This window comes from Cannabis sativa, chromosome 4 (assembly GCF_029168945.1).
Source record: "Cannabis sativa cultivar Pink pepper isolate KNU-18-1 chromosome 4, ASM2916894v1, whole genome shotgun sequence".
Classification (NCBI taxonomy): Eukaryota; Viridiplantae; Streptophyta; class Magnoliopsida; order Rosales; family Cannabaceae; genus Cannabis; species Cannabis sativa.
Genome location: NC_083604.1, coordinates 48,287,237 through 48,310,734, shown reverse-complemented (window position 1 = coordinate 48,310,734; position 23,498 = coordinate 48,287,237). Strand labels below are relative to the sequence as shown.

The window sequence follows — 23,498 nt, the reverse complement described above, 5'->3', positions numbered from 1 at the left end:
ATCCTATTTTTAATGCACACACTTATGTCTGACAAGTGTGTTCAAATTTGTAAGTCTCCTCTATTAAATTAAATTGATAATCCTGGTTCACAATTTTTAGTAACATGCATATCTTTTTCCTCAACATCAATTAAGTATGATTTGTTCCTGAGATACTAATTAGTTATTTTCCTTAAAAGCATAACATGTATTTTATTTTGTCAATTTTCAATGATAGTTGATTACATTGCTTGTTTAAAATCTCATATATTTATTGTACACATTGTATTTTATTTTCGGTTTTGTTTTAAATAAAAAAAAATTAAAAAAAAAAGGAGGCGTTTGACTTTTTTCATGGGCTAAGGAAATTTTGTGCTTAAATGGTAAGTATCAACATTTATTCTTCCTTGATTTATTTTGATATGTTTCCAATTAAAGATTAATCTTTATATGGTAATGTGTCTTTAATCTTGAAAGATTGAGTTATTTTTGGAAATATTGTTGGTAATTCTAGTTTCCTTTTTTTTTTTGTTTAAAAAAAAACAAAAAAAAAGGGGTAAAGGAGTTGAGGAGTGGGCGGTTTCCTTTTATTTGTTCATGGGCTGGCGGTTACCATTTAAATTTTTAAAATTTGGTTCCTTTTTCTTGCTTCCAAGTTTATATAAACCAATCTTTGTCATTTAACTCACCACCTACCCGAACCTATTTTCTTGTTCCTTGTGGTGTTTCTGTTCATCTTCTCTTTCAAATCCAAAATGGTGAGAACCAAGAATCTAGGGCACACCAAAAAGTTGGAAGAAACCGTTGCAACTCCTTCCAATGCACTCCCTGCTGCTACAGTTCATCCTCCTGCTGTTGCAAAGCTTGGAGATTCATCGCTTCCCCAGCGTGAATCTCAAACCGAGAAGCCAAATCGTCCTCCCAAGCAAGTTGCTCGCAAATCGGTAAGACCTCTTCGAACCTAGACTTCGTCATCTGAATCTTCGAAGGAATCTCCTCCACCATTGGCAGTTCCTCCTCCTGCTGCATCAGTCCCTGCCACCACTCCAACAGGCCCTTCGACTCGAACTCGAGCCCAGCAAGCCTCTGCTGAGAAGGAACTTCGAGCTTCTCAAAGTCGTGATAAGGCAGTCCCTCCAACCAAGAAGAAACTCAAGACCAATCCACCCTCGGCTTCTTCAAGTTCTAATTCAGAAGAAGAAGATCCAATGGAAGTCTTTTCAGACAAATCAGTGTCTCTTCATTCAGAGAAAGACAGTGAGGACACAGAACTCGAGCCAGAGCCTCCTTGGTCAAAATCTGCTTCTGCAGCAAAGGCTTCTGCTGCTGCCAAAGGCAAGCAGCCTATGGAAGAGCCTTCTACTGGTAATGTTCCTTCAACTCTATCTCACTGCCCTCGATTTTATTATCGTGATAATGAACGAGACTGGAATTTATATGAAACCCGTAAGTTTGAAAGTGAGAGGAACTATAATTTGCATGCTCATCAGGTTTATAGGATTGTAAAGTTTATTTAATTTCATCAATGGGAAAACACTCTTACTAGTTTCACTGGGTTCATTGCCAACATTGTTAAGGATTTCTATGCTAACCTTACTGATGATTTTCTTGATGAGAATTCTAGACTTTATCGAAGAGTTTATGTTAGGGGTCATTGGTTCTCTTTTTCTGAAAAGGACATTGCTCAAGCTTTGCAATTGCTCGAGAATGTCTCCAATGCAGTGATGTCCATGGATCGTGAGTTGATACTCTCTTAGCTCACGGGTGCTCGATCAGAATTGAAACCAGGAGAGAGTCTTCGAATCACTCATCTCACTTTTGCTCATGCATCTCTTATGTGGTTTGTTCTAAGCAATTGGGTCCCTAACTCCAACAAGACCGTAGTGTCTCAAGATGTGGCATCATTCTTATACCGCATCACCTCTGGAGCTTCAATTGATTTGGCCTCACACATTCTGAACCAGATTGTTTCTTTCCGAAGAGGTAAAAAGCCAACCTTTAAACTTGTATTTCCAAATCTAATCTATAAGGTCTTATCTTCTCAAAAGAATGTGGCCCAATCACATGAAACACTTGAGCCCCCTATCATTGGACCTACATTCCAACCCTCGAAATACTTTGATGGTGTGTTTCAAAAATGGCCCAAGGCTGGAGTTGCTTCTTTATTCTTCTTCTTCTTCGCAAGTTCAAGTTCTGCTGCAGCAGAACTCCTGGAAGTCAAGACTGAAGTTCAGAACGTGAACAACCGTCTTGCTGCAATGGAAGAACTTGAGCATGAGATGTCCAAGCAGTTGACTTCTTTGGTTAAACTCTACCGAGACTAAGTTGTTGTTTTTTCTTTGCTTTTGATTGAACTTATTTCTATTTTTCTTTCTTTGTTTACTTTGGCACTCCGATAAACAAAAAGGGGGAGCGATATTTATTTTTAATTTGTTTGTTTTCCCAACTCTGGACCCTTTTTCCAGGGGGAGTTGTGGTTGGTTAGTACTTGTGAACATATCTTTTAAAGTTAGCTTGTTTTTTGGTTCTTTGTGATATTCGATTGTGTTACTCAGGGGGAGTAGTTTCTTTTGCTCTTGCTAACTTTGCCTTCCAGGTACTTTATGTTAAAAATTATTTTGTTCATCTAAAGTGCCAAAGGGGGAGATTGTAAAGTATTTTTTTGGCAAGTTAGTTGACAAAATAATTTTTCCTTTTATTGTAAGATTGTTGTGCATTCATATTTGGATTCTTACCTTATAAATTCAGTTTTTAGTTGCCCTTTTTCCTTGTTAGGAAAGTTGCACTTTCAGCTGAACTTTCCTTTGTTGAAAAATTCTTAAAAGAGAAGAAATTCTCTTTTGGAAAGTTGTCTTTTTTAGAGAAACTTTGATTATTGCCTTTTCCTTATTGATTTCGATTGTATCTTGATACAATCAGAATATCTAATCTATTTTTGGCAGGAATCAAGCATTGATAGAAGATCGGACCCGATTTTAGCAAGTTTCTCGATTCTGGTGTGATCTGCTGCGTCAGCATCCGATTCTAATGTAGCAGATCGTGTTTTCTTAGGAAAGTTTTTGTAGAGCTGTGGATTCGAACTTGTGGTTGTCTCTAAAGTTTCTATGTTCTATAAATAGAGCCTAGAGAGCAGCCATTCGAATCAACTCTTCCATTACTCTTTTTTTTTTTTTGCATTTATCTTTTTGAGAGAAGAGTGTTTCTTTGTTTTGTGAGAGCCTTGTTGTTCATCTAGGTTCTAGTTGTTCTATTTCTGTTCTTACTCTGTCGTAGAGGTTGTGAAGAACTACTTGACCGAACAAGAGATTGGTCTTCGGGAGAAGACTTGGTAAAGCCTTGCTTCGGGAGGAAGTAAGCATTTGGTCTTTGGGAGAAGACTTTTTGAAGCCTTACTTCGGGAGGAAGTAAGCACTCACACTTCAAAGACGAAGGGAGTTCGGGCTTGAAGGTGTTTCAAGAAGTCAGATTCATAAAGTGGATTACAAAGGATTGCGGCAATACTTTAGAGGGAGTCTAAACTTGTTTAAGTCAATTGTCTTTGTAATTTTGATACTTTATTAATTGATTTCATTCTCTGGGCGTGGCCCCGTGGACTAGGAGTGTTCGTGAGAACACTGATACCACGTATAAATCTCTTGTGTCAAGTTATTTATTTTTCTACAAATATTTTATATTACGTCCGTACATTTCTTTATGCCGTAGCAGTAATTACTTTTCGCCGTCGCAAACGCTTACAGTTTTTATATTTTCTTATATACAACTGACATTTGCAAAAATACGGTTTTTCAAGAATAATTTTGTTTTTTGATATTTGCATTTGTAAAAATTCATAAAGCAAAGCTTAAAGATTTGTGAGGCAGAACTAAGAACAGAATCAAGAACAAAGAGAAGAGTTGCTATGAGCTGAGTTCTATGAGAAGCTTAACTCATATAACTGAGCTGAACTTTATTTATACTAGTAAAGCATTACAAGCTAACTAAAAAAAAAAATGCTCAAAATTTGAGTCTACAATCAAAAACAAACTAACAGAAATAACAATATAATCAATTTAGTTAGGTTGGTTTACATCCCCCTTAAATGAAAAGGGATCATAGCCATTTGAAGTTTAGATTTAGGATAGGAAAATCGGTCTGTAGAGAGTGATTTGGTAAGTAGATCAGCTACTTGATCCATTGATGGAACATAACGAATCGAGATTTGTTTGACTAGAATTCGATCTCTAACGAAGTGGAGATCTATCTCAATATATTTGGACCGAGCATGAAACATCTGATTGGTAGCTTATGCAGTAGCACTTTGATTGTCCATCCACACAATTGGACAATGAGACAAAGGAACATGTAGCTAAGTAAATAAGGACACTAACCACTTCACTTCAACATCAACATTTGTTAGTGCCCTAAATTAACTCTCTATACTCGATCTAGCAACCACTTGTTGCTTTTTGGCAGACAAAGACACAAGGTTACCTCCTAAAAATAGCACATAATCTCATGTGGATCTTCGGTCATCGACACAATTGGCCCAATCTGCATCTGAATTTGTGTGCAAGTTAATGGATGTTACTTGTTTAAGGTGTAGACCATCAAACAAGGTTCCTTGAGATGTCTCAGAAGCCACTTGTAAGCTTCCTAATGAAGAGTTATTTGAGCTTTAGTAAACTGACTCAATTTGTTTATTATAAAGACAACACCTGGCCTTGTAAGAGTAAGGTACGACAAAGCTTGCAATAAACTTCTATAAAGAATAGGATCTTCAAATGACTCTCCCTCAGCTAGAGACAGTTTAGTGGTACTACTAGTGGGATCAAAACATGTTTTGGCACCTTCCATATACAGTTTAAGAAGAAGATCAATTATGTATTTTGTTTGAGTTAAGTACATGCTAGCCATATTTCTATATACCTCCACACCAAGAAAATAATGCAATTTTTCCAAGTCTTCAAGAACAAAGGAAGTGTTGAAATCTAAAATTAGTTGTTGAATAAAGTTGAAATTAGGTCTTGTAGCTAAAATATCATCCACATATACCTGCAGGTAGATAAGAGTAGAACCAGATCCATAAATGAATAAGAAAGTATCAAATTATGATAGTTTAAAACCCCTTTTCAGTAACTTGTCCTTCAACTTGTCATTCTAAGCTCTAGGAGGTTGTTTAAGGCCATAAAGAGCCTTTTCTAGCAGACATACATGATTAGGATACTGAGGGTCGACAAAGCCTTGTGGTTGCTGCATGTACACAATTTCTTGTAACTCCCCATTAAAGAAAGCATTATTCACATCAAGTTGCTTCACCCCCAAATAGAATGACACATCAAGAGTAAGTATTGTTCTTACTGTAACAAGTTTTACCACTCGTGAGAAATTCTCCTCATAATTAATTCCTAGTGTTTGTAAGTACCTTCTTGCAACTAATCTGGATTTGTATCTATCCAGGGTGCCATTAACTTTAAATTTTATTTTGTGAATCCACGTGTAAGTAATAACAAGCATGTCTGAAGTATATGGAACTAGAGTCCATGTTTTTGCAGCCTTTAGAGCATTAAATTCATATTGCATAGAGGCAAACTACTTGGGATCTTTTAAAGCAGCTGTTGTAGTCTTAGGGTCAGGTGGAAGCAAGGACTCTTTTAAAGGGTGTTTGGTAGCAAAGTATGCTTTTGGTTTGATAATACAATAGAAACTCATGTTATTGTGAACGAGAAGTTCACAAACCAGAAAAATTTATTTGTTATTTGGCATGACTGGTTAGGCCATCCCGGTTCAATAATGATACGTAGAATAATAGAGAACTCACATGGTCATCCATTGAAGAACCAGAAGATTCTTTTATCCAGTGAGTTCTCATGTGCTGCTTGTTCTCAATGAAAGTTAATCATTAAGCCCTCACCGGTAAAGGTTGCAATTGAATCCCCTGGATTTCTTGAACGAATTCAGGGCGACAAATGTGGGCCTATTTGCTCACCATGTGGACCATTCAGATATTTTATGGTATTGATAGATGCATCAACTAGATGGTCACATGTTTGCTTATTATCTACTCGTAATGTAGCATTTGCAAGATTGCTTGCTCAAATAATCAGATTACGAGCACGATTCCCAAACTATGCAATCAAGACAATCTGCCTTGATAATGCTGGTGAATTTACATCACAAGATTATAATGATTATTGTATGTCAATAGGGATAAATGTAGAACATCCTGTTGCTCATGTACATACACAAAATGGTCTAGCGGAATCATTTATTAAACGTTTCCAGTTAATTGCAAGACCATTACTTATGAGAACAAAACACCCAATTATAGCTCGGGGACATGCTATTTTACATGCTGCGGCACTTGTACGCATTAGACCAACATCATATCACAAATTCTCCCTATTACAATTGACTTTTGGTCTGGAGCCAAATATTTCTCATCTAAGAATCTTTGGTTGTACAGTATATGTTCTGATTGCTCCACCACAACGAACAAAGATGGGTCCTCAAAGGAGGCTGGGAATATATATTGGGTATGAATCTCCATCTATCATTAGATATCTCGAACCCACAACTGGAGATATATTTACAGAACATTTTGCTGATTATCATTTTGCTAAGACAAGTTTCCCAGCTTTAGAAGGAGGGGAAAAGAAACAGCTGGAAAAAGAAATTATATGGAATGCCCAATCATTATCTCAATTTGATCCTCATACAAATCAATGTGAACTTGAATTTCAATGAATAATTCATTTGCAAAATATAGCAAATCAATTACCAGATGCATTCACTAACCCAAAAAAAAAAAATTACAAAATCACATATTCTAGCTGAAAATGCTCCAATTCGAATTGAAGTCCTAGAAGGACAATTAATTAATGATTCTAAAGCACGTTTGAAACGTGGTAGACCAGTCGGTTCCGAAGATAAAAATCCTCGAAAAAGAAAGGGAGCAAATAATCAAGATGGCCCTAATAAAGAGGCTGAAAATTTCGAGGAAGATGTTGACATGAACAAATCTCTTGAAGAGATTCAGGTACCTAAAAATATTAGAAATAATGAGATCTTAATAAATTATGTCAATACAGGAAAAGAATGGGACCGACTCGAAGTAATTGTCAACTATATTTTTGCTTATAATGTAGCGCTAGAAATTGTAAATGAAAGCGAGGATCTTGAACCTAAATCTATCAAATAATGTCAAAATAGAAAAGATTGACCAAAATGGAAAGAAGCAATTCAAGAAGAATTGAATTCACTTGCTAAACACAAAGTATTTGGACCTATAGTCCAAACACCTCAAGGTGTGAAACCCATTGGATACAATGGGTATGTTTACGTAAAAGAAATGAGAAAAATGAAGTTGTGAGATACAAAGCAAGACTTGTAGCTTAAAATTTTTCTCAAAGGTCAGGTATTAATTATGAGGAGACATATTCTCTTGTGGTGGATGCAATAAAATTAAGATATTTGGTTAGCCTGGCTGTAAGTAAAAAACTCGATATGCGATTAATGGATGTAGTCATAGCTTATTTATATAGATCACTAGATAGTGATATTTACATGAAGATCCCTGAAGGATTTAAGTTGGCTGATGCATATAATTCAAAAAATTGAGAAATGTGCTCAATTAAATTACAAAGATCATTGTATGGATTAAAACAATTAGGACGCATTTGGTACAATCGACTTAGTAAATATTTATTAAAAGAAGGATATAAAAATGATCCTATTTGCCCATGTGTTTTTATAAAAAGTTCAAGTCCTGAGTTTGTTATCATTGTTGTTTATGTTGATGATTTGAATATTATTGGAACTCCTGAAAAACTTTCAGAAGCTGTGGAATATCTAAAGAAAGATTTCGAAATGAAAGATTTGGGAAAAACAAAATTTTGTCTTGGTCTACAAATTGAGCATTTAAAATGTGAAATTTTCATTCATCAGTCAACTTATACTGAAAAGATTTTGAGACGATTTTATATGGATAAATCACACCCATTGAGTAGCCCAATGGTAGTTAGATCACTTGATGAAGAAAAAGATCCTTTTCGACCTAGAGAACAACATGAAGAGCTCCTAGATCCAAAAGTACCATATCTTAGTGCAATAGGAGCATTGATGTATCTTACTAATTGTACAAGACCTGATATAGCTTTCTCTGTCAATTTATTAGCAAGATTTAGTTCTGCTCCAACATATAGCCATTGGAAAGGGATTAAGCACATACTCCGCTATCTCCAAAGGTACTATTGATAAAGGATTATTCTATTCTAATAATTGTGGGTCACAACTTATTGGCTACGCAGATACAGGATATTTATCTGATCCACATAAAGCCAGATCTCAAACTGGCTATTTGTTCACTTGCATTGACACTGCTATATCCTGGCGGTCAACAAAGCAAACTCTGGTGGCTACTTCCTCAAATCATGCTGAGATACTTGCAATTCACGAGGCAAGTCAATAATGTGTTTGGTTAAGATCAATGACACAACATATTCGAGGAACATGTGGATTAACATCTAATAAAGAAGTACCAACAATTCTCTATGAATATAATGATGCTTGCATTGCTCAACTTAAAGGAGGGTATATTAAAGGAGACAGAACTAAACATATTTTACCAAAATTCTTCTTTACACACAATCTTTAAGAAAATGGTGATATCGATGCTCAACAAATTCGATCAAGTGATAATTTTGTAGACTTATTCACGAAGTCATTACCAACATCAACTTTTGAGAAGATGGTTCACAAGATTGGAATGCGTCGATTAAAGGATCTCCATGAATGCCAAAATGAGGGGGAGTAATTTCATAATGCACTCTTTTTTCCTTTACCGACTTTTGTCCCACTGGGTTTTCTCGGCGAGGTTTTTAATGAGGCAGTTATTATGGACATCCAATGGGGAGTGTTAAAAATATTATTAATTATGTGGATGTCCGAATCTTTTATTTATTACCATTAATGTAATCAACATTTCCTTTTTCTTAGTTTCTCTTTTTCTTAGTTTCTTAATATTTGACTCTTGTATGTGTATAAATAGGAGATCATCTATTGGAATAAAACACTAAGAAAATTCTCATCTCTTCTCTATTTTCTTTCTCTAAATTATAATATTACATAATACTAATATTACATAATACAATAGTATTTATGATATAAATAATTTGAGTGATTTAGACATCTATGTATATATATATATTTCTGTTAATATTTGTTTGTTGTTTAATATTTAATTAAAATTAGATTATAATGATATTAGTAGTGTTTTGAACGGAAGATAAGATTGAAATTGTGTTAATTTAAAATTGATAATTTTAGATTTTTGTTTTACTGTTATAAATTGGAAATTCAATGGACCTCACTATCTTAGGGTGTCACTGAAAATTTTATATTAGATGATTAATGGTTAGTTATGGGAATTATATTTATTGTTTAGACTTTTTCATATTAATATCTTATTTATAATTATATTTTGAGGAGTGCTAATTACAATTTTTTTTAGTCAATTTTCATATTCGAAAATCACATGTCGAAATATTTTTTTTTAATTTTTTTTATAGCGGTATTCGTTATAGTTACAGTATCACCCCTATAAATTTTTGAAAAATTCCGAATAGTTTACAGTACCGAAAACAGAGTTCTTAATAGTTTACCACGCGTGTTCAAAAAACTTGAAACGTATTTTCGGCACTGTAAACTATTCGAAAATTTTCAAAAATTTACAGGGATGATGTTGTAAGCATAACGAACACCCCCGTAAAAAAGAAATTTGAAAAAAAAATATTCCGACATATGTTTTTAGGTGTAAAAGTTGACTAAGAGGTTGTAATAGGAGATTGACGGTAACCCTTCTCTTATATTTTTAATTGTTAGAAAAGTCCATAATTTTGTAATATAAGTAGAATTTGTACAAGGATTTGTTTTCCCCAATTTGTATTAATTATGATCTTTTCGGATTAGATTCCATTTCATAGGTTTTGATTTTTTATAATTTTATATATATTATTTTTGATTTTGAGGTACTGTATTTTAAATATTAAGCTAAAAGCCCTTGATAAAATTAGGTTTGATTATTTTCTATATTGATAAGATTATTTTCTATATTGATAACTTTATTCAACTTTAATCTTAATATTAATTTCTTGACCAGTTTTCACTACTTATTCCAGTTTCGCACCTATCAAAAATGTCATTTATCTTTGGCAAGAGGATGAGATTATACATGACAAATGGTGGCCTCATCAGCTGTTATAAATTGACTATTATGTCCAAAGTTTGGCCAGTCAAAAGTCAAGTAGGTGTATATGGATTCTATATTCTTTTCTTTATGCTCTCCCTGCACATCTTTCTTACCTTATTATGGCTTCTTCTGTTCAATTTTAACTGCCATAACTTTTACAAGTAAGAGAAAAAAATATTCATCAATATAACTTTGAAGAAAAAAAAAATGAAAGAAGAATCTTTTGAATTGAATATTTGAGGATAAATTTAGACTAAGTTAGTGGGAGGAATATGGGAATTTGTTTTTCTTTTTGTTAGTAACTAGACATTTCAAACATAAACTTCAATAAGATCAATTTGCTGACTAAACGATAATGTAAAATAAATAAATAAAATGACATATATTTATATATTAAGAATATATTAGTTATATTCTTAATTTTTTATTTTTATTTTTAGTTTTATTTTTTTAAATGTTATTCAATAAATAATATCTTTTTTATTAAAAAAAATTAATTTAAGTGCTATATATATAAAAAAAAATATAATAATATTCAAAATTTATTGTTAATTATAATTTTTATTGAACGTAATACTTTTAATTTTTTTTTAAAAAAAATATCATTCATTTTTTCTATTTCTTTAAGAGAATAATAATAGAAAGATATTATTTTAGTAACTATAATAGGTAATTACAACATCAAAATAATTTAGGCTTTTTTGTAAATAAAATGTTACTATATATTTTCTATGTAATAATTCTAAATAAAATAATTCTTTAAAAAACATAAATATTTTTTTTTTATTTTATGTTTAAAAGGAAAATAATAATAGAAAGATATTTTTTAAGAATAATTAGTAACTTTGCCCCTAAAACTTTCAACACTGCTGATTTTGCCTCCTAAAATATATGGTTTTTTTTAAAAAAAAAATCCCTCCTGAACTTTTTTATATTTACAGAAATTTAGTCATTTTATTAGGTTTCATCTCATTATTCCGTTTGAATGTTAACGTGTCTTTGTAAATTAATAACGTTACCCCCTAAACATTGACTACTATCAAATTGTATCCCCTCAAAATAAATATGAGATAAAAGATTCAATATTTTTTTTAGTAAAACTTAAAAGATTAATTTAAATCTTAAAAAATATCATTTGAATGGTTAAAAAAATTAAAATTTTAAAACTAATTAAGCGATTTAAAAAATTAATTATTTTTATCAAAAACATCAATTTAGATAAAAAAAAAAGTATTAAAAATTAAATTTTTGTAAAAAAAAAATAAATTTTACGGAAACAAGTTTGAGTCTATTTTTTTAGTGTTTGCAGTGCTGGCAGTGTAGATTTTAGTTATTTTTTTGAACCAAACTGGACATGCGATTTTGCAATTGCTTAAACCGCAACCACACTAGAAGATCTCAAAATGGCCAAAACAACATTGTAAAAATGTGTGTGGTGTAAGTGGTTTATGCTATCACTAAAAAAATAAACAAACAATATATTAAAATTTTAGCAACACAATAAAAATACACGTATTAAAATTTCTACAACACACCAATTTAAAATACAACAAAATTCAAACTAATATATATATACAATCTTTTAGGACATGAAAAAAAAAAATTCAAAAAAAAAAAACTAAAAACGAGTATTTAAAGTTTTAAACCCGTCAAATATGTGAATTATTATATATATATATACATAATTTTTTTAGGGATTTAAAAAAAAACATAAATTTTTTAGAACATACAAAAAAAATAATGTTCAAATCTTACTTTATAATTATATACATAAACTCAACCGTAATTATTTATACAAGACTTAAATCAATATGTTTTGAAACTTAAATTAAAATTTATTTTACAAACATATAAGTTATTGTATAAATTTATCAATATTCGTGCAATGTATTTTGAATTACAATAATTAAATTTAAAATTGCAAATTAAATCAATATGTGCGATTTAACAAAAATACAAACCACAACCATCTCACGAAGTGTTTCTTAACATATTTTTTATGTGGTGTGATGCGGGTAATTTATGAACACCAATAATTTTTTTTACTAAAAATTTAAATTTATTAAAGTAAACATAACTATTTTCTAATTTAATTTCTGACTTTTTTTAAAAATAATTTTGTATTTTTATTGAATTTGTAATTATTTTTCATTATTTTTTAAGATGTGAATTTACAAATATAAATAAGCTTGATTTTTTCTTCTAAAAATTTTAATTTTTTTAAATTATTTATGGGTAAATACTATTTTAGACTCTATATTTTGTAAAAGTTACACTAATTGAACCCTCTGTTTTGTTAAATGACAAAATAGACCATGTATTTTCTAAAATTGTACAAATAGGACCCTGAACTGATTTTTGTCAAAATAAAACTTAATAATAATCTGATCTAGAGATGTTATGACAAATATGATTATATTTTCTATATCTGTTAGTGTTAAAAAATTATCTTAAAGTTTGTTATATTAAAAAATAAAATTATTGAAAATTGAGTTGAGTGTCCCTTTTTTACTATTTTGGAATCTATTTTGTCATTTGACATAACAAAGGGTTCAATTGATAATTTTTACAAAATATAGGATCCAAAATAGTATTTACCTATTATTTATTAGATTTTTCAGTGATTTTAGTTTAAGATTTAAGACATGTGTTCCTAAATAGAATAATGTTTGAAAATATATATTTTTTAAAATAATTTAAAAATTTTAAGTAAACTTAATTTTTTTAATAATTTAATAATTTTATCATGTTTTTCAATAGTTTTTTTTTTATTTTTTAGAATTAATAAAATATTATAATTTTTTAAATTATTTATTTTTAATAAATGAGCCAAAATTTTATTTAGTCAAAGTTCACAAGGTAAAAATATTAATTTTAATAGTAAAAGAAATAGAACCTAACAGAAGAAACATAATTACATAACTTTTATATTTTAGGAGGAATTTTTAATAATATGTATATTTTAGGAGGCATGATCAGATAGTACGTCGAAAGTTTAGGGAGCAAAAATGCTAATTATTTTTTTAAAAAAAAAAAAATATGCGGATTAAGTGTAAAAAAATGAATAGAAATATATTTTTTATATATGTGCAAGGATTAATACCATTTTAGACCCTCTGTTTTATAAAAATTACCAATTGGACAATCTATTTTATAAAATGTTAAATTAGACCCTATATTTTTTAAAATTGTACAAAATATTACCTTGAGCCTTATTTTTGACAATTTTTTTAATATAACTAACTTGAAAATAATTTCTAGCACGGACATATGCAAAAAATATACCTAGTTTTGTTATAAAAATTCTAGATTATGTCTTTACTAACTTTTATTTTAACAAAAAAAATCGGTTCAAGGTACTCTTTTGTACTATCTTAGAAAATATAAGGTCTAATTTATCATTTAACGAAATAGAAGGTACAATCGGTGACTTTTGTAAAACCCAGAGTTTAAAATGGTATTTATCCTGTGTGCAATGAAATTAAATTTGAATTACAATTTAAAAAATATATATATTATGTCATATAACCACATTTAATATAAAATAAAAGAAAAATATGTATAAATTTGAATTATAATATTTGAAAAAAAAAAACAACAACCCTTTCTTTATAGCCACATTTAATTTAGGGTTTTTTCATTTTTACACTTCAAAATAGTTTTTTTTTTTTTTTTTGAATATTTACGGAATTATACACAGAAATCCCTATAGCAACTAAGGGAGCAACCTAAATCGCAAACAAAATTCGTATAGCAAGCCACATAAAAACTACCAGAGAAACCACCAGAACAACTCAAATCATAAATTTAAAAATAAAAAGTTAAAAAATAGTATATGGAGTAATTCTCCTTTAATTTATATATATATACATATTAATAGAGTAGGTTTCGATGGTTACATCAAATATGTAATTATGATGGTTACATTTATTTTTAGCCATTTGATCATTATTGAATGATTCTGATTAATTTACAAATTAAATAAAAAATAATCTGTAACCTGATAGTAACCTAATATTCTATTTCCTTATAAAGCTTTAATTAAGATTAATTTTATTTTTAAATTAAATTAATTATTCTTATTAATTTTATTTTTTTTTTTGCAATTTGTTAGTAAACAAGGTTTTTTTAGCAATTAATTTTTTTCCACTTCACTTTAATATTTGTAGCAAAACTCCTTATAATTTGAAATTATAACACATAATCTTATACTTTGAAATAATTTCACAAATAACCCTATAATTTGAAATTATTACACTTATAACCTTAATTTTAAATTATTAGACCTAAATATTTAGTTTTTATTTAATAATTTATTTAAAAATTTAAAAATTATATACATACAAGTTTAAAATCTAACAAATATTAAAAAAAAAATTATAAAACTAATGAATAATGCTCAGGTGGACCCTACCCCTCTATTTTTTTTATAAGTTGATATATTTATATTTCATTTTACTTTTTAATTTATAACTTTATTAATTTTAGCTAGAGTTAATGTATTTTTATCTTTTACAATATTACACACCCACGTGTCAAATCTGTCTATTTCTTCCTCACCGATTGGTATCATCTATCATCTCCATAATTTTTTTTAATGGTTATCTACATTTACAATAAATAAAATTAGTAAAAATAAATAAATAAATATGTAGACTTATTTTTCCTCTCATTTCCTTAAGTGCTCTCTCAATCAAAATTGTTATCCCGCCAACAAAGATTATCTAAGATCCATACTCACAAGCTACCAGATCACTGAGATCGGGAAGAAATAGATCCATAGATATTAGTTCTACTTTATCACATACAATATAAAAAATATTAAATTTATTATTTGTTTTAAGCTGAAAAAATTTTGATCTTATTTTTTTTTTTAATTTTTTCAAATGAAAATATTTTTTTAATTATTTTAATATTTATATTTGTTTATTTTTCAATTAATTAAATTTATTTTTTATTATTGTTTTTGTATTTTTAATTTATTTATTTACAAATAGTAAATATATATACTTAGTACCTTGTGTTTTATCAAAATACAAGTTGGTACTCTTTGTTGGCGGGATTATTTAGTAAATATATATTTTTAAAAATGATTATTTAGTACCCTTTATTTACAAATTCTACACACTTGGTACTCTATCTTTAACTTTGGTGGACCTAACTTTCAAGTATGACTAGATTACCCTTCTTTTTAATATTAATTTTAATATTATACGAGTTAATATATTTTATTTTTAAGAAAAACCTATATGATTCCTTTTCTATCTCTGTAAAATTATATTTTCTATGTCTAAATTTGAAGGTTTGTCTTTACTTTCTTTGTTCTTTTTTTTTTTTTTTGTTCATGTATTTTGTTCGCAGCATAATAGCTACTGCATAGTAGCCTTATGATTTGGAGCTAATATATTTATATATAAGGAGGTAACATGTGATAATTTAGATGATATATTTAGGGTGTTCTCTTTGTTTGATTTTAAGTCATGTATTTATTTATATAAAATATATTAGTCTTGGTTTGACTATTGTATATTTGAACTGGAAAGAACAAAGAAGATATAAATGAAAATTTGTTTAGATTGACAAAAGTGGAAGTTGAATCAAGTGAAATTTTATTTGGTTTTTTATTTATTAAATCATATAAATTATTTAAATGAGGATTAATCTAGTCATATTAGAAATTTAAGTCTACTAAATTTAAAGTGATGGTACTAAATGTGTAGGAATTATAAATAAAGGGTACCAAGTGATCATTATTAGAAATATAAGAAACTAAATTTGTATTTTAAAAACAATACAGGGTACCAAATAGTTAATTACTGTTGTGGACATTGTCCCACATAGAATAAATGGTAAAGAATTGAGCCATATATAAAGAACATGGGCTACTCCACTCATTGCCAATCTGTTTTGAGATGGAACCCCATGATTCTCAACATGGTATCAGAGCCATATCTCTTGCGGGCAAGCGATCCTATCCGATCCGCACCTATACAGATAGTGATCATGTCCACTCTGATACGGTTCAAGATTGATGAGCAAAAAATAGCCATCATCTTGAGGGGGAATGTTGTCCCACATAGAATAAATGGTAGAGAATTGAGTCATATATAAAGAACATAGGCTACTCCACTCATTGCCAATTAGTTTTGAGATGGAACCTCATGATTCTCAACAATTACAGCTTAACAAATTGATTTTAGAAGAGATAGAAGTCTACTTTTTGTAAAAAAAAAAAAATGAGATTTTATTGCAAATATTATAATCAAATGGTTTGAATATTAGAAAAATTATAAAAGGGAGTAAAAAAAAATATTTATAAATACTAATTACTAAAAAAAGTCTATTAAATATATTAAAGCTAATTAGTAGTTTTTTCTCCCGAACTTTGACATGTACTAAATCGTGCCCCCTGAACTTTTTTGGCCCTTAGAAATTCCCCTCGAACTATTGAGATTGTTAAATTTAAGGACTTTTCCCTAATTTCATTCAATTTTACTGTTTCAGTGATTGTTTATGTACTAAACCATGCTCCTCAGACTTTGATATCTATCAAATCATGTCCCTCAAACTTTAATATGTACTAAATTGTGCCCCTTGAACTTTCATCTATGTTAGAATTTTTTTACTAAAATTAGACAAAAGTCCTTAAATTTAACAATCTCAATAGTTCAAGGAGAATTTTTAACGGCCAAAAAAATTCAGGAGGTACGATTTAGTACATGTCAAAATTCAGGGGGAAAAATTATTAATTAGCCATATATTAATATTAATTTTTTTAAGTATATGGTTAATTATAATTAATTTAATTCTATAAAAAGAATGTTTACATATTAGTAACTTATTATTAAAGGTAAGAGAAAATGTGACCATAACCATTAAATAGTCATCTATTATTATCAGGGTTATCATACTATACATATTCCTAAGGTGAAATGTTATTTTAAAGATCCAATTCTTTTTTTTATTATTGAAAAGGAAGTTCCAATTCTTGCTCACTAAATAAATATCATCACTATTTCTAGATAAAAATAAAATACAATTGAGCATCATATTCAAAGGAAAAGACCAAGATCGAGAAAGAGTTGTTTTTTATTAAAAAAACAAGAGAGGGTTATAGTTGGTTAACCGCAAGTACCTATTTTAATATATTCATCAAAAAAACCTATCTTAATTTTAATATTATTATCTTGACCAAACCAATATAAGGTGACAAAAATTAAAATTATGAAAAAACCAAAGTATCATTGGTAAAAACAACATATTTGCCATATTCTATCACATTAATAACACATCAGGAATGGGGAGTTACATTTATTTGATCCCACCAGTAATGGAGTCCCATAATATTTATTTATTTATTTTTCTAACTATCCTCATGAGCCCTGTGACTACCATTACTCTCTCTCTCCCTTTCTCTCTCAATTTAATTTGTTTCAAAACAAATATTATTGGGTGGATTCAAACTTCAAAGACATTAACAATAAGTATTTTTCTATGGTGGGTCAGTTTTGACTGGATTAATAAACATACATATAGAAAGAGAGAGGGTGAGGTGGGGGGGACCATTTTTTTTCTCAAAAAAAAAGTTTATTCTATATTATTACTAATAGTTCCAACCTCTTCCCTATCACTAGCTAGGATAAGATTATTTTGGCTAGAGTGTTTCTATGTTTGATGTTAATTCTCTTCTTCATTATTTCTCCAACTAAGACTGCACTTTTGCCTCCTTTTCTTCCTCTCTCTATCTCACAATCTCTCTCTACTACAGTTTGTCTGCCAGGGAAAATTGCAACTCAGTCATCACCAAAACTCTCTCACTAATATACCCCATCTCTTTAGATTTTATGCTTTCTAAATCCTAGGCCTTTAACACTTTTCCCTTCTTCAATTACAAACTCTTAACTCTTTTTTTTTTTTGTTATACTCTTTACATATTATAAAACACATGTTTTTAGTTGGTTCACGAGTCTTTTCAACAAGTCTGATATGAAATATCATAATCCAATTTCACAAAATAACGTTTGCGTTTATTTTAATTTATACCAAAAGAGATCTGCCCACATGTTGTATTGTAGTAAGATATTCAGTCTTTCAGCATCTTATATACTATTTGTAGGATATTTTTAGCCTTCACTCTTCTTTGGTTCAGCCCAATTTGTATATTCCTACAACTACACCAAAAGAAACAAAGAAAAAACTCTAATTTGTTGCTTCTTTTGAGACTTTATTTCTTAGTTTTCTTCCATGAATGAAGCTGAAATGACTGTTCCTTACTTGTTCAGATGTCCAATTACTCTAGACTTGTTCAAAGATCCAGTCACTCTTTCAACTGGCCAAACTTATGATAGATCAAGCATAGAAAAATGGCTGGCTGCAGGTAATCTGACTTGTCCAGTCACAATGCAGAAGCTTCATGATCCAACCATGGTTCCAAATCACACGCTTCGCCATTTGATCGATCATTGGCTTCAAATGGGACACCAATTTGATCATGAAGACTTGGCAATAGTTGACTCTGTGGCTGCAATCAAACATAGCTTGGAATCTCATGACACTGCCTTTGAAACAAAGCTTAACATGCTCGAGACAATTCGAGTTTTGTCCCAAGAATCGTCGTCGAGATCTTGTTTGATCCACTTAGGCTTCTTGCCTTTTCTGCTGGAGCTAGTTTTTGGTAGAACTCAAAAGGAGGCCATGATATCATCAGAAGAGTATGCCAAGTTTGTAGAACAAGCATTGTTCTGTGTTTTAAAACTTCTTCCCTTTTGTGAATTGGAGTCTCTCAATATTCTTCTACAAGAATCCAAATTAGAATCAGTCTTATTCTTGCTTAAGCATGGTAGTTCATTGGTGAAAATGAACCTTTGTCAATTGATAGAGACCACATCAGCTTCTTCAGAGACTAATCAACTTTGCTCCATGCTTGGTAAAAAGAGAGAGCTATTGCATGAGATTGTTCAGTTAGTCCACCAGAATTGTGAAGCTTCAGATGCTGGAATCAAAGCCTTGTGGACACTACTATCTTCCTCCAAACTGAATCAAGAAACTTGTATCACAGAAGGCGTTGTTGATGGACTAATATCGTACATTTCTAGCAGCGAAAGGAGGCAAAGTAATAAAAGTCTTGCAGTACCATTTGCTATGGACATTCTTGAGAAGCTTTTAGCACTTGACAGTGCAAGAGAGGCACTGTTGAGGAACCCCAATGGGATCACCACTCTTGTGAAGAAAGTTTTCAGGGTATCCAATCATGAGGAGAGTGAAAACGCAGTCGGATCACTCATGACAGTATGTTATGGTTCTTTTCAGGCAAGGGAAGAAGCCATTGCAGATGGAGTTTTGACTCAGTTATTATTACTACTTCAAAGCCAGTGTAGTGGAAGAACCAAAACTAAGGCAAGAATGTTACTTAAGCTCCTTAGATCTAAGTGGATCCAAGATCCAAGCCATATGTCTAATTAATTTCTCTCCATATATATATAAATCTATACACAACCTACCTGGTAATTCTCTTCTCTAAAATTGTATAAGTGAAAATTATGTAATGTTTGGTTTCAGCTGTAAAAGTGAAAATTTGGTTACTCACTCAAAATCCCACATAGAATAAGGGTTTGGCCATTCAAATGGGCTCGTAAGTCGCTATAGTAAGTTGAAATGGATGAATGGGTGTCAGTTTTCACCAAATAAAAAATTTCATCAATTAATAGCATCGTATGGCATATATGTAAAATTTGCTTTCCTCCATTTGTAGTGAGAATACAATTCACTATCGTTATCTAAGTGTACTTGTATAAAATTACATTCCCTCCCCTTGTACACTTGTTGAAGACGTAGCTTGAGTATTCTTAGAGTGTATCAAGTACACATGATACACCCAACTAACCTCTCTTTTCTTTCTACACCTTTTAAAAAAACAACCGTTAGATTTCCAAAAGAAATTAAACAGTACATGTTTAAATTTGGAAAAAATTACACTACATACCTCTTTTAACTTATGCTTATACCCTCTCTTTTGAAATCTCTTATGTTTACCTGTTTTATAAATCATTCTACTAAGTTTACCCTTATCACTTCAAGATGGTTTTCATTCTTTTTTAATTAAAATATTGTCTCAAACTTTTCTACAAATCTACTTATCCATCTATAAAGAACACAAATTTATTATGTTTATAATTATGTTTTCGTTCTGTGAATGTGAGGATAATTTAGGTACAATACTCATAAAAAGAAATATATTTAAATTAAATTTTATTTGAAGGTAAATTTAGTTAATGTATAAGAAAAGAGAGTATTCTTCAACTTCTCCCTTAAATTTTAGCCTCAATGTGTGAATTTTAGTAATGTAATTCTAGAATCTCTTTAATTACATTATATTTTGTTCATAAATACTTAAAAATAACAAAAAAATTATATTTTTATAATTTTACAATTTTACAAAAAAAAAATTATATTCTGACAAATTTAAATTTTTTATTTTTACAAATATACAAAATATTATTTTTCTGTTATTTACATGTTAATGCTACTGGACAGCAAAGAAAAAAGAAAGGTGAAAAATTTGTAAAAACTAAACTCGTCAAAAGATAAAAAAAAAAAAAAAAAAAAAAAAATCCATAAAAATACTAAAAAAAAAATCCAATTTTAAATGTATTGTGTAAATTTTCTTCAAAAAATTGTAAAAGGAATATTAAGTTTTAGGTGATTCTACAATGCACCCCCTTAAAAGGGATGTACTGATACACTCTTGACTTGTTTCGGCATCCAGAAGAATTTTTTAGTCTAAATTTTTTTCATATTCATGTACGTTATAGCTATTTAAGATAACCTACAAAATTTTGAGAAATTTCGAATCATTTACAATATAGAAAACAATGATCAAATAGTCTATTTTACACGTGTATAAAATAAAATAGTCACGCGTGCAACACACTGTTTGAACGTAGTTTTTGGCGTGTTAAACTTTTCCAAATTTCTTTAAATTTTGCAGGATATCTTAAATAACTATAACGTACATGACCATGAGAAAAAAATTTGACTAAAAAATTATTTCGAGTGCTAAAATAAATAAAAGTGTATTAATGTATCCATTTTAAGGGGTGTATTGTAGATCGTTAAGTTTTTTATTTTTATAAAGATCATTCTTTTTTAATTAAAAGTGTCAGGTATGTTTCAATTTATTTTTAATATAATAAAGCCATATTTTGTTAGTTGGAATGAATGGAAATGTATTGATTTTCGTTTTATTCATTTAAACTTTAAAGGGTTTCCTTTTAGAAGATTCACTACAAAAAATAGGAGAAATAGAAAACTAAAAACCTCCTGCTTCGCCAATTTTTTAATGTCATTAGAATAATTCTTTTTAGAAAACTAAATTATCTGTTAATAGACAAATTAAACAAAATTTATTACAAGTAGATATAATTCAAAGAGCAAAACTATCGAGAATAGGTTTACCAAACCGTTTACAATAAAATAAAAGAAGACCCTAACAACAATCTAAACTAAGGATCTAATAAGTCACCAGCGATCAAGCATCAAAGAAGTATGAAGTATACTAGGTTTCTAAACCAAATGAACTTCTGACAAAGTCCAACTACTAATGATCATCAGCCAATGATCTTTTGATAATAAAAATATGACATAACAATCCTATTATGTAAATCATAAATAAGGAAAAGGACTAATTATATTGTAATGCTCTATAAAAAAAAAAATGGAGCACATACAAAGATTTGAAAATCCCCCAAATTTGACGTCCAAAGAGAGAAACCAAAACGTCCTTACCAAAGCAATTTGGATTCATTGATGCATGATACACCAATAAACTAATAAGAAACAAAATTTACATCTCTCACCAGGACAATAATAAACCGCATTAATCTAATAAGGAGGTGGATAATCACCATTATTAAAAAAAATGACAATAAAACTAAACCTAATAATAAAAATCAAAAATGTAAAAAAAAAAATATTGTTGCACAAATGTGTACTCATCAAACACAATTCATCACCCACCGAATCGACACTAGAAATTAAACAGAACCAAAACTCTGCCTCAAAACCCCACCGCAGTAGCCTCACAAAACACACCAAGACCCCACTCCCTGTCGATCTCACAACAAATCTGCAAACCCATCGAAAGTGACAACCCCTAATCGACTGGCCGCCCACCCATCAACCAGATCGGTACAAAAACCAAAAACCATGAGACACCACAAAGCCGACGCAAACACCCCTTGCCCAACACGAATCCAGCAAACCTGTAGACCACCAACGAGACAAAGAAAAGAAAACCATAGACCTAACCTAACATCGAGCAAGAGAATCGGCCTAGAGAGTCCATAGGTGTTGAATAAGCAACCCCGACCAGAGCCATACCCAAACCCTGAAAAGGGTCGACGAGCCCTGGCCAGAGAATAAAAGAAAGCCCACGTAGCGGCTGGGCTAGATTAGAGAGGTTTTGAGAGAGAAACAAAAATTATATAATAAAAGAAAAACACACGCGACAACTAGATATACTTTCTTAATTACTTCCATTCCAGTAAAATAATTTTGAACTAGTTTAGTAGAATTACTATCTTTTTTAAATAAAATAATTAAATAAATAAGATGAAATGTTATTTTAATGCAAATAATAAAAAGAAATTATGTATTAAATATTTTCATTCTCATTCTTGTTAATTTCAACCAAACATACTCCTTAATTTATTAAGATTGGAAAAGATACATAAAGTTATTTATTAATGGACATATTTAGATTTAATCTTATTTGAAGGTGTGAGCAAAGAATATTTAAAAATTTATGATTTGAAAGAGGAATAATGATATATGCACCTTTTGATTGAAAAAATATGATAATTGCACCTAAATATGATTATTCTACTTTGTTTGTTAAAGAGTAAGTACCATTTGGAGGTTGGACCACTTTGTATCTTCCAGTCAAATTTGTGTAAATGGTATCCCAAATCCTTGTGGTACTGGTAACTAGAGAATTGTGATATCTAAAGATACTGGCTGTCCAATCACACGTAAGACATAAAAAACAAAACAAGAACGAATTGAATAGTGTAATAAGAATTAGTATAAATATGAGTATGACATTTTTACACGGCACGAAATTAGTACGAGTTCGAAAAGTATGAGTACGAGTACGAGTAGGTATGAAAAAAATTACAAGCTTGAGCACGACACGGCACGATACTACAAATTAGCATGACATGTCATGAAGAATATGTCGTTTAGCACGACACGGCGCGAGAAGCACACAAGGCACGACATGTAAACACGAATAGAC

General features: G+C 30.0%; 1 protein-coding gene across 1 annotated transcript; it reads left to right on the top strand.

Annotated features, from left to right (window-relative positions):
• The first annotated feature begins 17,806 nt into the window (after positions 1 to 17,806).
• On the top strand, positions 17,807 to 20,014 carry LOC115712328 (U-box domain-containing protein 26). Its single transcript, XM_030640603.2, has one exon. It carries the CDS (start codon positions 18,449 to 18,451, stop codon positions 19,664 to 19,666), a length of 1,218 nt encoding a protein of 405 aa, XP_030496463.2. The 5' UTR covers positions 17,807 to 18,448; the 3' UTR covers positions 19,667 to 20,014.
• The last annotated feature ends 3,484 nt before the right edge of the window (positions 20,015 to 23,498 follow it).